Source organism: Neopelma chrysocephalum, unplaced genomic scaffold (assembly GCF_003984885.1).
Source record: "Neopelma chrysocephalum unplaced genomic scaffold, ASM398488v2 Primary Assembly neopelma1_22b, whole genome shotgun sequence".
In the NCBI taxonomy this organism is placed as follows: Eukaryota; Metazoa; Chordata; class Aves; order Passeriformes; family Pipridae; genus Neopelma; species Neopelma chrysocephalum.
Genome location: NW_020897690.1, coordinates 18250814 through 18267399, shown reverse-complemented (window position 1 = coordinate 18267399; position 16586 = coordinate 18250814). Strand labels below are relative to the sequence as shown.

The following is a 16586-nucleotide window of genomic DNA, read 5'->3' as shown; positions in this document are numbered from 1 at the left end:
TTGGTAGCAAAGGGCAAGCACTGGCAGCCTACAGTCATTCTGATCCCTGCCATCCCGAATGGGCTCCTACCGGGCACAGCCCCAGAGTAAGGACCACGCACCAGCCCAGGGAGCTGCTTTGCTCCCTCAGCTGTAACAAGAGCCCAAGCTGGAGTGAAGGGCTGAACAGGGTGGGCCTGCCAAAGGGTCCCTGGGGGCTTATGATGGCATGGCTAGAGCAGAAATAACCCCACCCTGACCCCTGAAACATGTCCCCCTCCCTAAAGAGGGTAGATGAATAGCCCCCTTCCTCCTCCCCACTCCCCCTCTTTTCTTCCCTGCCAGAGGTCACCTTCAGCAGGGAGGCAGTGCGCCCCCAGGACCTGCATGGGGAAGGGGCGGAGCGTCATGCTCAGCCCTGTAACGCCTGGCAGCCCCCTCCGGCTGCTCGGCGCAGACTGAATCCAGCCCGGAGGCTGCAGCGAGGGAAGCGAGGCAGTCCACGGCCGGCTGGCTGTCCTGTGCTGCTGGAGAAGGTGAGAGGCTTGGTACGGACAGGAAAGGAGTACGGGAAGAGAAGTTACAGCTGTGGCAGGATGAAGGAGACTGGACAGGCGTGTAAAAGGGCACCCACCCCTCACAAACTGGTTTTGTAGACTTGGGCGTAGCATACCGGCACAAGGCGAAGCGCACCATTTCCCTCTCATCGGGTTGATGGTTAGCTCGTTGATGGCTTTGCCCTGAAAGGTTACTTTGGGTCTTGTGTCGGGTGGGATGGTGCCGCAATACTGGCTGGAGGGCTGGGAGGAGAGTGTGATGTGGCTTGGTCCCGGTGATGTTGCTGCTGATTTCTGTCTGAGGAGGAGGCTGTGCGGAGATTGTGGTGTGCTGCTTGCTGGGGAGAGGCGTAAGGACTCTCCGGGGAGGCTGCTGGGTGCTTCTCCCCCAGAAGATCAATACGTACTTCTGCTACTGGGACAGTCATGCGGTTCTCCGCAGTGAGATTAAGCACTGGTTTGCTGACCAGTTTTAGAAAGAAGCTCATAAATCTACCAGCAACAAGGCCAGAAGAAAACATAATCTGTTCTGATCCCTTGCTGTATTAAATGTAGGTTGCACTAGAGTGGACTTCTTGGGGAGGGGGAAAAAGTGCCATTCTTGAGCTAAAAGTTCCAGAGATGGAAGGATATTCTTTCATACTGTTTGATGAGATTTTTAGGGGTAAATATCCTTCTTCACAAAATCTACACCGCAGTTGAGCTTCATCTATTGGTTTTATTATAATGCTTTTACCTAACTGGGAGAGACCTTTTTAATGAAATTTTAGTACCCAGAAAGGTACATACAGTTGGTAGAGTAACTTCTTCACTATCTATTTGATAAGCTATGAAGACTGCTCCCCTGGAAGTTTCCCAGTAATTTTCAACCCTGTTATCATTCTCATGATTCTTCTCTGGTCCTTTTTCTGCCAAACTGGGGACACCAGTGCTAGCTTGCTGAACTGTGGGCTCACTGATGTCATTAAAAAGATAGAAAACATCCACTAGCTAGTTCTGTTGACCTATCAGCTGTCCTCCAGAAAAGTTACCCAGACTTTCTTCACATCAGTATATTTTTAACATTACAAGAAACACCATTAAAAAGTAGATAGAGTACAAAGCAAAGCAAATGGAGAAAATAAATTCATAATAAAAATACAAATTCCACTGGCGTGTGATATTCTTAATTGTAGTGCAAAAGCTCTTAGCAGATGACCAACTCTTCAGAAATACAGTTTTCCTGACTCAGTTGATTTTCAGAGATTAATTTTCAGACTGTTTCATGGCATCTGTATGTAGGAACCTCTGCAGAAACTGAAGTTCACTGTAAGAGTTACATCATCTCAGAACAAATCTCTTCTTTCATTACAATCTATCTTAGTCTACCTAGAGCTGAACAGCTGTATCTATTTTTTTTTGTTGTTGTTTACAGTGAAGCTTACTTTCTTAATTTAGCATCTGGAAAATGCTGGTTTACCTCTCACTGCAGAGGTTTCCTGCATCTGATGGTTTTTGGGAATTCTCTTCAGCAGTGTTAATGCAAAAGTGGAATCTGCAACATCAGTAACCCTTGTACTGTTATCCTCTCAGACTTGTATCTCAATTGTTGAATCTATATCACCATAGATTATTTCTGGTGTGATTTTGTATCATCGAATGTCTTAAGGCCTGGAAAGGAAGTGAGACTATACCAGATCTACATTTCTGGATTTACGTAGTGCCCATTAAGCAGCATGAAGAACCTAGATATGTCTGATTAATAGGACTTTTTTTTCTTTTTTTTTTTTTTTCTGTCACCCAGACAGTGCCAGATTAAAATCCTGACTTCTTTGGTTGTTTGAAACCCTTTGGTATGTGTGTATGTGCATGCACTAGTTTTATCAATCAATACATTGTCTACCCAAACCCTTTTTGTTCCATTTGCAAACATTTCCTTGATGATTTCAGTGCTTTCTTCTTGATCATTGATTACGGTAAAAGTATTATAACAGAAGAGTTTATAACAGAGTCAGGATTTAATAAAATTATTGTGTAGGGTAAGAACATCAATAAAATACTGTATTTTCCACTCTATAGGGCTTATTTTTAATTAATTAAAAATATGTGGCTTATTGATTTTGAGCAATACCAGGGTGAATTTGTATAGATAACTTTCAGGAAACAACCGGTGAATGGGATGTTTCTGGCAGGTGTTGTTGAACTAATACCAGGATGAGAACTGCTCCAAACTCCCATCAACAATTTAGAGGTTCATGAAAATGCCTGCAGGTGGGGTCCTTACCAGCCCTAAAACAAAAAGAATGTGGTGTTTTCATAACACACCTTCATAACTGAGGCACTAAGTGATCTGAATTACTTGGTACACTAAGTCCATTTGAGCAAAATGTGCTTTATTAAAGGTGGTGCAGAAGTATTCAGGTAGAAACAAGGTAGGCAACCACCATAAAGGGACATGAAGAGGAAGTGGATTTTTCTCCCAACACCCCTCAGTAATCTGGAAAAACTCTGGAGTAATGATGGGTTAAGGTAAGGTAGTGCAGCTTGTGTAGTGTTCCTGCAGAAAGAGATCTTGAGGCCACAGCATGAGGCAGAGGGTAATTCTAGCTGAATGTGTGACAGGAGGCATTCCCCCGAGACAGTCAGGGTTTTAACATGGCAAGGGGATAGAGGGCAAAAAAAATTGTGAGGCTTTACAGAAGAACCATAAAACAGATCTGAGAGCTGGACAAATGAGCTGAATAACCTGAGAGCTTGGTTTGACAATTAGGCAGAAGGTTATTTGAAGGCACTGAACCAATAAGAAGACTGAGGAGTGTCTTGATCGTAGAGCATAGAGTTGTTTATTCTCAATAAAAAAAATGTGATCACATTTTCTGGAAGCATCTTGCCTATTTTTAAACAAACTGATGCGAGGATTGCAGAAACACAGTGAGCCAAATGGTTTGTGAAGCCTAAGTAAAGTGTTGGTTAAATACATAGCCTGAGTTTCAGTCTGTATTCTGATAGTTTTACTCAATGTAATTAATTGAAAATATGTTCTCATAGGTGGTTATACCTCTGATCACAGTGCATATAAATCCTGTCAGAGTCCAGAAAAATTTAACAGATATTAAAACCTTCTTTTTTCTATCTGAGAAACTTCACCAGCTGATTAGATAAGTTCAGATTAGGGTCTCATATAAATACATAACAGCAAGAATGTTCACACTGACATTTATAATTGACCAATTGCCTTTGGATCAAACCTGAATGACTTTTTGTAAGAGATGCCCCAAATGCTGTTTGTCATTTGGGTTGGCTTAAAGCTCTGTAGGAGGGCACACAAGAAAGTGGACCCTACGTGCCATGTGCTGAAGGCCAGTTTTAACAGAGCATCTTTGATATGAGAGGCTGAAACAGCTGAAACTCTTCAGCTTGAAAAACAGAATGCTCAGAGGGAATCTTATTGGTGTATATAAATACCTGATGAAAGGGAATGAAGGAAAGTGAGCCAGACTCTTCCTAGTAGTGATCACTGACAGGAGTCTCCATCTGTGGAGATACTGAAAACCTGGCTGAACATCTTCCTGGGCAATTTGCTTCTGCTGCTGATGCTTGAGTAGGGAAATCAGATCAGATGATCTCAAGAGGTCTCTTCCAGCCTAAACACCTCTATGACTCTGTCATCATAACTCTTTATCTGTTATACAGGTTTTGGCTCTTGACACGTATGAAGTGTTTTTCTGCACTAAGTCTATTAATAATTTTGGTTGAAGAATCAGAACAACATTATTTAGACTAAGACACTGTATCTTCATAGGCTCATCCTCAGATTCTGAGATGACTCAGAACCATCTCAAGATGGTGTAAAGGATATGAGTTTTTTTCTGCTGTAATTAGAGATTCTTTTGAGGAATTAGGGTTTCTCACAGTCAACAGCCTGGAAACAGGACCTCTAGCAGGGATGAAGCACAGAAAAGGATAGGGGAGGAAAGAACAGTTTTGAATAGGGCTTTACCTGCTGCCCTCAATATAGCAGAGACAAATGGTGAATGCATCCTGGCCACGGCCCTGGTGACCTCCTCCTCAGTGCTTGTCACTCTGCAAAGGGCACTTTAAAAGGTATCAGAGATAGGTGCAGAGCACCCAGAAACACTGTATTCAGTGGTGGCCCAAATTTGTCCCTCACTTATCTTCCTAGTTAATGGCAGTGGCATCTCAGAGAAAGACCTGACAACTGTGGTGGTTTCCTGAAGTATGGACTGTGCCTTGTAATTAATGTCTTCAAGGGCAGCAAGGACCAAAGTCTGCAAACTGTTCTGGGGTGACTGCAGGTGGGGCTTTGTTCATATGGAGCCCTGATCAGACACGCGGATCACTGTCCGAAAAGAAACTGTACCCATTTCCTATGGCTGATCTGTTTTTCCAAGCTGGCTGTTTCACTAATGCTCTACTCTGTACCCAGACCATTTGCCCTCCCATGCCAGAGGGGCAAGGAATGGAGGTATGGATCTGTGTCATCTATATTGCAGTTTACTTGAATTGTGGAGTAGAAGGACACAAGAAGTTTACGGATTTTTTTTTTAATTGCCAAAGCTCATGAACTGAAATGTTTTGACTCTCAAACCTGAAGAGAGAACCAAGAATATGCAGGAAAGCATATCTTCCCATTCATGAAAGCAATTTTTCACATAGTAAATAGGAAAGAAGTAATGAATCATATGAAATGGATGAATCATGTGATAAATAATTCAATGTAAATAAAAACATATTCATTAATAAGTATTTGAAAAGTATATAACTGTTGAATAATACTTACAGTGGATGCAGTGAGAAGATTCTAACCTTTGGGCTAGATAACACCAACAGGTGGCCAACATGCAATGGGAGAAATTTTATCTAACTCAAGTTTGAGAAGTTGTCTGAGAAGATCATGAACCATTTGCTGACAAGAACTTGTATATGACCATGAATTTGATATAGGAGAAACACTGTCTAACAGAAAATATCTTTTGATATTTTTTTCACAAATATAAATCTAATGTGTTCTGCACGTGACATCTCTCCTGTTGTTCCACCACCTATTTAATTGGCTTTAGCCTGTCTAATGTCAATGGGAGGTCTATGCCTTTCCCAGATCTATTACATTTTAAGTATTTTCTTTATATTTTACCTAATTTTTTCTCTATATAACACCTAAATGCAGAAATGCCAGTTTGGAGATGTTGTTAGCAGAGTGGGTTGGTTTGCGGGCTCTGTGATGCCCTTACTGTGTGGATTTTCACAAGCCATGTTGGCTGGGCAGCCAACAGGAGGACATCAAAGCAAAATCTCTAAAATATTTTCCAGACTGTCTCTCCCTGTGAATTCTGCCCAGCCTTCATCCCCTCCCATGCAGGCACTTGTTCATTTTTGTACTCCCTACAGACTGTTCTAACTTGGACTGCTGTTGGCTCTCACACCAAGCCAAAGCCTTTGCAGAAAAGTAGGGCCATTTACTTGGTACTTCTGAATTGGATAAGGCTTAGTAATACAGTCTAGGAGAGAAGGGAAGGGGAACTTTCCCACAAATAGTCCCAGTCTCCTGTACAAATCCAGCCCTCTTCTAGATTTCCTACATTTACATAATTCTTTTTCTAAATTTCTGTATTCTTAAGAATGACTGGATGTAGCAGCAGTGGGGCTCCTCAGCAGAAGAGAGATGTGGACATACTGGAACAAATCCAGTCTGTGAAGACAGTTAAGATACTGCAATATTGCTCGTAGGAGGAGAGGCTAAGAGAGGAGAAGACTTGTGCGGATCGTCTTATCAATGCATATGAATACCTGCAAAAATACACAGCTAGGTGTATCACAGTATCTGGTCATACTGAGTGACAGGACAAGAGGCTGTGGGCCTGAAACAGAATTTCTATTTAAACATAAGAAAAAACTTTTTTACCATAAAGGTGATCAAACACTGAAACAGGTTACCCACAGCAGTTGTGGAGTCTCCATCCTTGTAGATATTTAAAACTGAACCTGACACAGTCCTGGGCAACTTGCTCTGGTTAATCGTCCTCTGAGCAGGAGTTTGTACTAGATGATCTCCAGAACTACCTTCTGGCCTTGACCATCCTGTGACTCTGGTTCTGTCACCTTGCTCCAAAACCAGGAGGAATTCCCAGGCCCGAGGTGCCTGTGTTCAGAGGTCAGGGAGGTAGACAGGGAGAGAGTGCTGCCACTGGGTCCTTAAAATGCTGCCCTGTAGCTGGCTGGGGGGACTAAAAAAGTATTTCTTTGAAATGGGTCTGAAGCAGCTGGCAGTAGCTCAAAATGGCACTGATGTCCAAGCTTACTTCCCGCCTAAGTTTCTTGGCTGCGCAGATGAGTGACTTTGAGTCAGAAATGTCAGCGGGCATGTGAGGTACTGAGCTCCCTTTGGCTTCCTTGGAGCACTGCCTCTGACTAGTAATCCCTTTTTTTTCATGTGTCAACTGTACCTTTGCCTAAGAGGCAGGTCTGTCTCTGCTGCTACCTCAAGGATTTTCTTCACTGAACAGTAAGGGTGGGTTTCTGAGTAGAGAGATAAAGTCTTGCTGCAGTAGGTTAAGGAGAGCAAGAGGGGTTACACTTGATAACCTGAGACTCTGCCTGAAAGGCAAAACATTAGGCAGAAAGATTGGAGGGCTGAAAGAGTTTCCCTTCAGTACAGGGACCTTTTATATGGTGAGGGTCTTTGCTCAGAGCTGTGCTGAATGAAAGTACAAGTTCAACTCCAGCACAGCTGCAAGAGTGATCAGGCTCCAAGTGGCAGAAATATCCCCTGCCATGGCATGGTTTGTGTTGCATGTCCAATCTAGCTTTCTCTGTTCATGTTGTGATGTCCCTGACTCTGGCTGTGGTGTTTCTGCAGCACTCAGCAATGGCCGACAGCTCAGCTGCGACTGCAGCAGTGTCAGGGACAGTGGCACCAACCATGCTGCATGAGCTCCTGGAGATCACCGCTCAGAGCCTGGTGCGCGCCGAGGTGACTGAGCACTATGAGGTTATTCGGGAGCTGGGCAGGGGCAAGTATGGCCACGTGATGCTGGTGACCCACAGGCAGAGAGGTAAGGAAATGACTGCGCCCTGCGAACTACTGTGCTTTGTCTCCTCTCTGCTCATGAGGGCACGGGGTAGGCTGGTGACTCCTTAGGGCCAGGCATCAGGCATGGTGGGGCGATCCCCAGGGAGACCAGCAGGACAGAGACCTCCCCAGACAGAAGCCATCCAATTACACCCAGCCAGGGAGCAGGTGATGACTGGTGGCAGCCTAGAACATCAGGCAAGGTGATGGTGATGAGGCAGGTCCAAGATCAAGCTAGGAAGTCAATGCACAAGTCAGGATCAATAGAGTTCACAGCTAGACACCAGCGTGGATGTGATATGGCTGGAAACCCGCTGGCACACCACAGAGCTCAGGCAGGGAGTGAAGCCCCAAGACTCACCTGAAGTGGTGCCCTAAGGCCCATGGGCAGAGGGTGTGAATGAAGGTCCTGGGTTGGCCATCTGAGTGCCCACAGGGCCCTAACATTGCTCTTCCCCAGTAGTCTCAGCTCAGACTTATGAGCCCACGTATCCTGAATGTCTCTTGCTCTGCCCAGTGCCTCCTGTGCATACCCTGACTGGTTCAAAACTCACACCAGTGGTAATGCCTGCTCCCAAGCCTGGTGTGCACAGGGTATACTCACACAGAGCTTTGGACCAGAGACATCCCTGTGGCTGTGAGTGCCCAGACCCATGGCTGCTCAGTGGCCTCTCTGTCTTGTCTTGGTATGAGTGATTTTCAGAGGAGCCTAACCCACTCTTCTCATTCCCAGGGACTCTGATGGCTCTCAAGCTCCTACCTAAAGCCAGTACCAAGTTGCACACCTTCCTGTATGAGTATTGTGTGGCGCTCTCCCTCGCCACCCACCCTGCCATCATCAGCATGTTTGGAATTGCCATTGAGTCCAGCCAGTACTATGGCTTCCTCTATGAACCAGCACTGCACAAAGACCTCATCTCTATCATCAAGCCCCGTGTGAGTGTTGCCACAAGGCTGTGAGGACTGGGGCTGCACGTTCGGCTGGTGTGCAGACTGGCTGGGTCAGAGGGAGGGAGATAAAGGCAGTGGGCTATGGGTCTCTCTGGGGTCTGCAGCAGTGAAGCAGCCTTGGGATTGCAAGATGAGAAAGGTAAAAGTCTCTCCCAGTGAAGAGCATGATGGTGAGGGCCCAGCTGTCAGGGCTGCCGAGGTACCTGGCATTTGCCATACCGCCTGTGTCTCTCCCTGTGCAGGATGGGATCCCTGAACCAGCCGCAAAGCACTGTGCCAAGCAGCTCGTGAGTGCGCTGGAGTTCATCCACAGCCGGGGGCTGGTGTACCGTGACATCAAGCCTGAAAATGTGCTGCTTTTCGATCCCGACTGTCGGCTCATCAAACTGACTGACTTTGGCCTTACGCGGCCCAAGGGTACCAAGCTCAAGCTGGTGGCTGGGGTGATCCCTTACACCGCCCCTGAGCTGAGCAACACCTCTGATGCCCAGGGGGTGCCCATTGACAGCAGCATGGATGCCTGGGCCCTCGGTGTGCTGCTTTTCTGCCTGCTGACCGGCTACTTCCCCTGGGAACAGAGCCTGCCAGACGACCCTTTCTTTGAGGACTTCATGCTGTGGCAGGAGACAGGCCTAGAGAAGGATGTTCCCCACCACTGGAAGCGCTTGACAGCCGAGGCTGCCCTAATGCTGCGGAGCCTGCTGGCACTAGATCCCGCCAAGCGTGGCCCCGTCAGCGGGGTGCTGCGCTACATTGACTGCCCTTGGAGGCTGGGGGATGGGCGCAGTGAGGAAACTGCTGTGAAGTCCAAGAGCCAGCTCCCTGTGTGGCAGGAGTGAAGGAAGGTCTCACCCTGCAAGGGACTTCATGGTTTGGGGCACCTCGGTCGCTTGGATGTGAGAGGCCGTGGTGACCCAGAGCAACTTCTCTGCAGCATTGTTGCTGCTGCCACAGAGTCAAGCTCCTTCTGCAGCTGATGGTCCTCACCCCATGACTCAATGCTGCCCAGTGCCACCTCCTTGTGCTCCCTTATGACTTGAAAACATCTCCTTTCTCTTGGAAATGTATGAGGCATCCTCTCATTTCCTGGCCACAGGAACTCCAGGGAGTTTTCTAGGCTGCAGCACCTGCCTTGTCTCAAAATAGAGCAAAGTATGTACTTTTGTGTTCTGTATGTGGCTCTTTCTCCCTCATAAAAACGCCTGTTGGGACCCACTTGCTATTGGGGAGCAGGGAGCATGACAGAGAATGCAGCTATCGCAGGACAAACTGTTCAAGGCAGGGGCCATCCCTGAATGCTACCTGGGTCTCCACCAGGATCCTTGAAAATTGGCTTCAGGCTGGTGGGGTGGAGATGCTGTGGAGCCCCCAGCATGTGGCTGTGGATGGTAGCTGGGAAATTCTTATGGCATTCGGGTTATCTGACATGAGCCCTACTACATCTCCTGCCTTGTACTGCCTTCAGGTCCAAAGACAATGTCCTTCATGGTCTTTTAGATGCCTGGTTACCCCTCTAGAAGACTTTCTTTCTCCTGTTTCCTATCACTACTTCAGCCTTTCCCCAGACACACACCTCTCCTAATGTCTTCTTAGGTGCACATTTTAATTCTGGAAAGGAGTAGCAAGGAGAGACTTAGGGGTTAGAGCCCTTCTTACTTTTCTACTTCTCTCCAGTCCCCAGGATTATGTTGTCGGTAGTCCTTTCCAGCACTTAATCTGGTCCTTTTGCTGGAAACATCCCCGGCTAGGTTTCCAATCTCAGGGGCTTCATAACTTCTAAAAATGCAGTATTCCAGTACTAAACTTTCTAGCATCCCAGATTTGCTTTCATCTCAGGCCTCTTCTTGCACACACTCCTTCTGTGTTTTGCCAACCTCCAGCTCTTTTTTTTCAGCTTCTTCTCATCCACTGGCATTTTATCATTACTTAACTTCCCAACTAACATTCCATTTCCACTACCCGTCACCTGGTGAACACTTTTTGCTCATTCCTTTCTCAACAACATCACCTCTGTACTAGTATTTTGTACTATTCCTGCTCCCTACATCACTTATGCCTTGTACCTTCCTTCCCACTCCCCAGCCTACCTTACCAACCAACATAATGCTCACCGTGTTCAAGATAGAAAGTGTTCTTCTTACTTCCATCTCTTAGAATCTTTCATTACCCCGAATCATAAAAAATGCTGCTCAACTGTGGCCTGCTGAGATTCGGCTTTAATTATTCTTTGATTGCTGTAGGAATAGCAGAGGAATGTTAAGGTGTCAACACAGTTCCTGTATTTAAAGTGGAGAAGCCCTAAGACCAACGGATCTATAGGCCAGGTAGCTGGCAACTATCCATTGAAAAATAATTGAAAATCTGATACAGGTGCTTGAGAATTATAGCAGTAATGTGGCTTTTTGGAATGCGACACTCAGCATTCAATTTTATAATAAATTTGTGTTTGATAAACTAAATTCATAGGGTTATGGTACACAATTTTTGTAAAACCTGACCTATTGATATAAAGAAAATTATGGTATGCTGTATTGATTCAGAAAATGCATTGTGCAAGGTACATAGAACATAGATTAAGTGGATTGAGAACTTTCAGTGGATAGAAGAAATAATTGTCAGTTTGGAATGCTCTTTGGGTATTTTGATTGTTTTCTGCAGGGATCAATTGTTGAATGAAAACCATTTAACATTTTCAACCATGATTTTAAGGAAAATAAAAACCACTGCAAGTAAAACCCTGCAGATGACACAAAAAATGAATAGGGTGATAAGCAGGAGGAGGAACAGGCCACTCAAAGAGATCTGGAAAACGTGGTAAGTTGAGTATATTCAAACAAAATACATTTTCTTACAGACAGGAGAAACACATTCAAGAGTTCTCCTTGTGTTTTGCTGTCAAAAAAGTCTAATGGGCTCCTTGCACAGCTAAAGAGGAGCAGACAGCCAGGGTGGTCAAATCTCCAACAAAGGCAGCTAACGAGAGTCATGCTGGCCTAAATATGAGTGTGGGAAGCAAGAGTGAGTGATCAGTATTTGATATCTCATGGGGAAATCCTGGGGAAAGCTGGAAAATTGGAGACAGCTCAGAAAAGAACCCTGGTAGGGCTGTGGTATAAGTCTGTAAGAAAGTCTTAAAGAAGGTAACAATCTAAACTATCTAAAATAGGAAGACTAGATGGTGAATTGGTTATGGTATAGAATACTGGGAAGAAAATTCCACCTAATAATGACCTATTTTAATTAGAGAAAGGTCCAAGGGCACCCATGAGAGGGTGAAGCCAAACACATTCAAGTAAGCCTCAACACTGCAGCAGTGAGGGTTCTTGCCTAGTGAAAGAAACTATCATATGAAGAGAGGCTGAGAGAACTGGGGAGTGTTCAGCCTGGAGACAAGAAGGGTCAGGGTGGATCTTATACTTTTGTATACTTCCAGGCACTAGTATAAACTGGGAGAGGAGTGACTGGAGAGCAGCCCTGCAGGAAGGGACCTGTGGGGGCTGTTCAGCAGCAGCTCAGTGTGAGTTGAGCCCAAACCCCATCCTGGGGTGCATCATATACTCCAACACCAACCAGTCAAGAGAGGGGATTATCCTGCTGCATTCAGTATTGGTGCAGCCTCACCTGGAGTGCTGGGTGCAGTACTAGGCCCTACAATTAAAGAAGGATTTGAAGGTCCTTAAATTTGCCCAGAAGAGGGTGATTAAATTGGTGAGAAGGCTAGAAGGAATGTCCTGTGAGGAGTGGCTGAGGACTTTGGCTTGTCTAGTTTGGAAAAAAGGAGGCTGAAATGTGACCTCGTTGTTTCCTATAGCTTCCTATAACTCAGCTAGAGTCTTTGCAGTTGTACTGGATGACAGGATAAGAAGCAATGTGTACATACTGAAATGCAGATAATTCCATTTAAACATAAGAAAAATGGCTTTATGGTGATGGTGGCCAAACTTTGTAACACTAGTTGTGTATGTTGGTCTTTGGAGATGTTCAAAAGGTGATTGGACAAGGCTATGGTAAACTTTCTCTAGATGTCTTTGTTTTGAGCAGGAGATTAGTGTGGGCAATCTCTAGAGGTCCTGTCTGTTGTAAGCCACGCTTGGATTCCACAACATTTTTCATCTTGAGGACACTCTATGTTGTAGCTGGAGATGTTTAGGGCTCCCAAATGTCTCTGCTTTGGAAGTTCTCAGCATGGTCAGCAGAACTGGGCACAGGATAAGAAACTGGCTTGACAAGGAAGGATTAGTAAGATTTTAGGGTTTAAGCCAAATTAAAGTGAACCTGAGCTGATGGAACACTGACATCTTCGGGAAAACAGATCAAATTGCCGAATGCCACCAGGACCAAGGCTGTTTTTTTGCAGGACCCAATTATGGCAATGAGGATCAGGGATTCAATGCTGCCTGACGAGTCAGTGTGACAGAGGCTAATGGCAGTGAGGAGTTGCAATGACCAGGATTGTTTCTCTGTCTGCTTCGTCACAGAGCCTTCAGACTTTGTGTGATGCATAGTGAAGTGATGAAATCAGCACTGTGGCTGTGTCATGCATGTGATGGTGGTGCAGGAAGGGCTACAATGAAGCAAGCACAGATTTGAGCACAGTGGTGAAAAGCCCTGCCCTGAGCCAAGTCCCTAGCCTGGGCTCCTTTTCTCAGTAGCTTGATCATAATTACAGCTGGATTTCTTAAATCAATGAAAAAACAGACCTGGCAAAGACTATCCCCAGGGGGTCTGATAAAGGATCTGCTTGTCCCCATCCCTCCCAGAGCAGCTGTTGGGAGAGGATGAATGGAACAGAGCTGTGTGCAAACATGCTGGCCCTTTGCACGCGCAGCCACTGGCTGTGGGAGTGCTGGCCAGGAGCCCAGCACCATAAAGGGCAACACTTCAGCTAATGTAGGCACAAGGTATGGGGTGGATCTGGTGTCATGCCCAAAGAGGCATCAGGTGGCTCCAAAGGGGAGGGGAAGATGCAGTACTTCACTCCTCTCTGGGATGGAATGAAGAAATAAATTGGGTAATTACAGAGCTCACTCCACGATGTGAGGTCTGGCTGCAGCGACTCCATGAAGTGTGAATCCAGGCCCTAGTGCCTTGGTACCTGCAGCACACTGCACATGCAGCCCGGGAGCGTGGATCCCATAGCTTCGGATGGGATGTGTGGTCTGTCTTTCCAGATCCCCTTGTGCACCTCACTTCGGATTCTGCTCTGTCTTCTGCACTGTGCAGTCCACATGGCTTCTCAATAGTTGCGCTCAGCAGTGGCCTGGGGATTGTGGTGCAGATCAGAGACTGCAGGGTGTAGGGAAGCACTTTGGTATTGAAGGGGCAGGGCAATGGATTGAGCCTGGGTCTGTTAACTGGACAGATATCTTAATTGTCCCTCTTCTCCCAGATAGGAAGTGTTGGTAGGAAGAAGGGAAAGTGCAAGCTGTTTGCTGGACAGAGATGTGAAAATTCAGACAGATGCCACAAGTTGTGATAATGGTTAAACAGTGCCCCAGCTGAGTCATCTCAGAATTAAAATATTGATTGTTAAAGATAACCTGTAGGCAAATTATTCGGACTAACCACAGGTCAGCAGTGTCCTCTAGATATAGACTGTGTTGTGATGCTGGCTGGACTCAGGACATAAAACTGAGGATAGGACGAAGTTGGATTGTGGGGTTGATGTCATCTCCTCTTTCTACAGGAAGTGGAAAGTCACTCTATTGGATGCTGACCCAGTGACTGAAGGCAGGGCAGAGGCCCAGCCTTCAGGACTTCACCACTAAGGCTTCCAGCATAATTTCTAGAAGCTTGCAGTATATAACCTTCCTTCTGCCTTGTCAGCAGTTACAGCCTTGTCAGATGTTACTTCCATCCCTTCCCACTAAAGGCCATTTAAGTATAATTACTAGGACTGTGACTGCAGTTTTTGAGGAAGAGTAGTATTCCACAGTGTTCCCTGGTAGCCTTGTCTCCTGATCAAGACCACATGCTGATTATCCTGTGTGGCCCTGCCCACTCTGCACTCAGATGTCAGGTCTCAAGACTGCAAAAGAGTTGAGCTCCAGTTACCAAAAATGAATGGGGGAATGCATCTCAGGCCAGACAATATGACAGGGCAGATGCAGGACTGCATGATGCCTGTGCCTGCCTCTTCCCACACTGCTTGTTCTTGAGTTTTGACTTTAACTTCAAAGTAGGCCAGAGCTTTGATAAAAAACCATAAAATATGACCCTGTTCTGAGCAACGTGCCTTCCATCCTGAGCGCAGGGATGGAAAGAGAAAATAGATATGGAATAAAGATGGTGGGAATTTGTTACCTTTCATTCTTACTCATGTGGGGCACATTGGCAACAACTGCAACCCAGCTGATGTCTTCTAGAGCTACCTGTAGCCAAGAAACCCTGAGAAGTCATAAAATGCCATTGTCATGCCAAAGAGATGCAACACTGAAAGCAACTGGATCAGAAAATACCTGGTCCCTGACTGGGAAGCATGAAATGGCTCATGGAGTTTCAGGTGTTAGGCTTTTTTTACCTCAATCCTGCATCCCTGGGTGAAGATGTATAAACCAAAGGGAAATACCTTGGACAGAGAGACTAAATGAACTGCCTTGGCATTTTCCACATCTTGTATCTTGGGTTCCGTGGTACTTTGCTACCCATACTATAATTTTAGTTCCCCTTATACTGTGCTGGGCTATCTGCATCGGTGCTGACCACAAGAAGAGAATTGACCACTGCTAAGTTCCCTAACGTCTAGTATCAGTCCGTATCCTAAACTTCCCTGCTTAGGATCCACTGAGGTCTTACAGCCAGACACACCAGCCAGTAGTCTGGTCTTGCCCATATATAGGTCTGTTGCTGTGGGTGCACTTGTTTTTTTTCCCCTGGGCTGACAGGCAGCTGGGCATGCTCATGCCCTGGGCCTTGGCTCAGCTTTGTGCAAGAGAGGGAGGAAAGGGGATTTGGCCTGACCCAGGGTGGTGACAGAAGGTGGTCACGGTTGTCACACAGACTAATTGCACTTCTAACCTCTTTGCTGTTTACAAGCTGCCCCCCACCAAGGACTCGTGTCTCTGTCTGGCTCCTGTCTCAGGGTGGAATCACAAAAGGCTCCAGCTCCCACTCTTGACCTTCTGTGTGCTAACACTGAGTGGAGCTTCCACCTGAGCTTTGCTAACATATTTCTTAGGGGGTAGTGAGAGAGATGATCTATAACTATACAGATTTGTTTAAGTGAGGTGCTTAGGAGACAATTTATCTTAGAGTGATAAAACAGTAAATTTTTTAGTTTGTATCTGACATCTGGTTATATAGAGCTGGCTTCAGGCAAAGCAATCATATTACCATGATTAGATGCTGTGCAGATGGTCTGCAAAATGCCATTTGAACAGTCCCCTGTCCTTGCGCTGCCCTGTGCCTTGCTCAGCTGGTTACCTTCACTTCCACTGGTGGAGTAGGAGATGGAAACAGAGCAAGGACAGAAATGTGTGGACGCTGGTTGACATCTGCTGAATCTGCTCTCTCCAAAGCCAGGTAGGGAAAAAGTGACAGCTTTCACATTCCCTGTTCTGCCATTAACAGTTGTTCCAGCTGACACTTTTCCTTGAGATATTATTTCATCTTCCTCTTCAGGACAGTAAATCTTGCAGAGATAGTCAAATGCAGAGCTAACTCATAATTGTCTTCCCCAGGGGCATCCCGGGCAGGCTTAACTCCTGACAATTCCTTCAGCAGAGCATCTCACTGCTTTACCCTGCACCCCTCTCTGCTGCTGCTGCATAACTTCTGGCCGCTCAGCCCTCTTGGAATGAACCAAAACACATTTAATTACTTGTACCTTTATGATGGGATAAGCCCTTTGTCACCTACAGGTCACACACCCTGAGGTGTGGATGTGCTTACCAGTCAAAACCCCTGAAACTAAGCAAGATGAGCAGATGGTAGACCTCCATACCTTTGAACTGGTCAATACAGATTGAGTGCAGGAGTTTCATAATACACCAGATTTATGTGATGATCTGACTACAGACAGACACAAGCCT

At 45.9% G+C, this 16586-nt stretch overlaps 1 protein-coding gene across 1 annotated transcript; it reads left to right on the top strand.

Annotated features, from left to right (window-relative positions):
* The first annotated feature begins 273 nt into the window (after positions 1 to 273).
* On the top strand, positions 274 to 9715 carry LOC113966464 (serine/threonine-protein kinase SBK2-like). Its single transcript, XM_027681226.1, is given in 6 exon segments — positions 274 to 414; positions 416 to 487; positions 489 to 515; positions 7393 to 7588; positions 8339 to 8541; positions 8799 to 9715. Coding segments are annotated over 6 exon segments (1236 nt in total). The 3' UTR covers positions 9396 to 9715.
* Positions 9716 to 16586: the final 6871 nt, after the last annotated feature.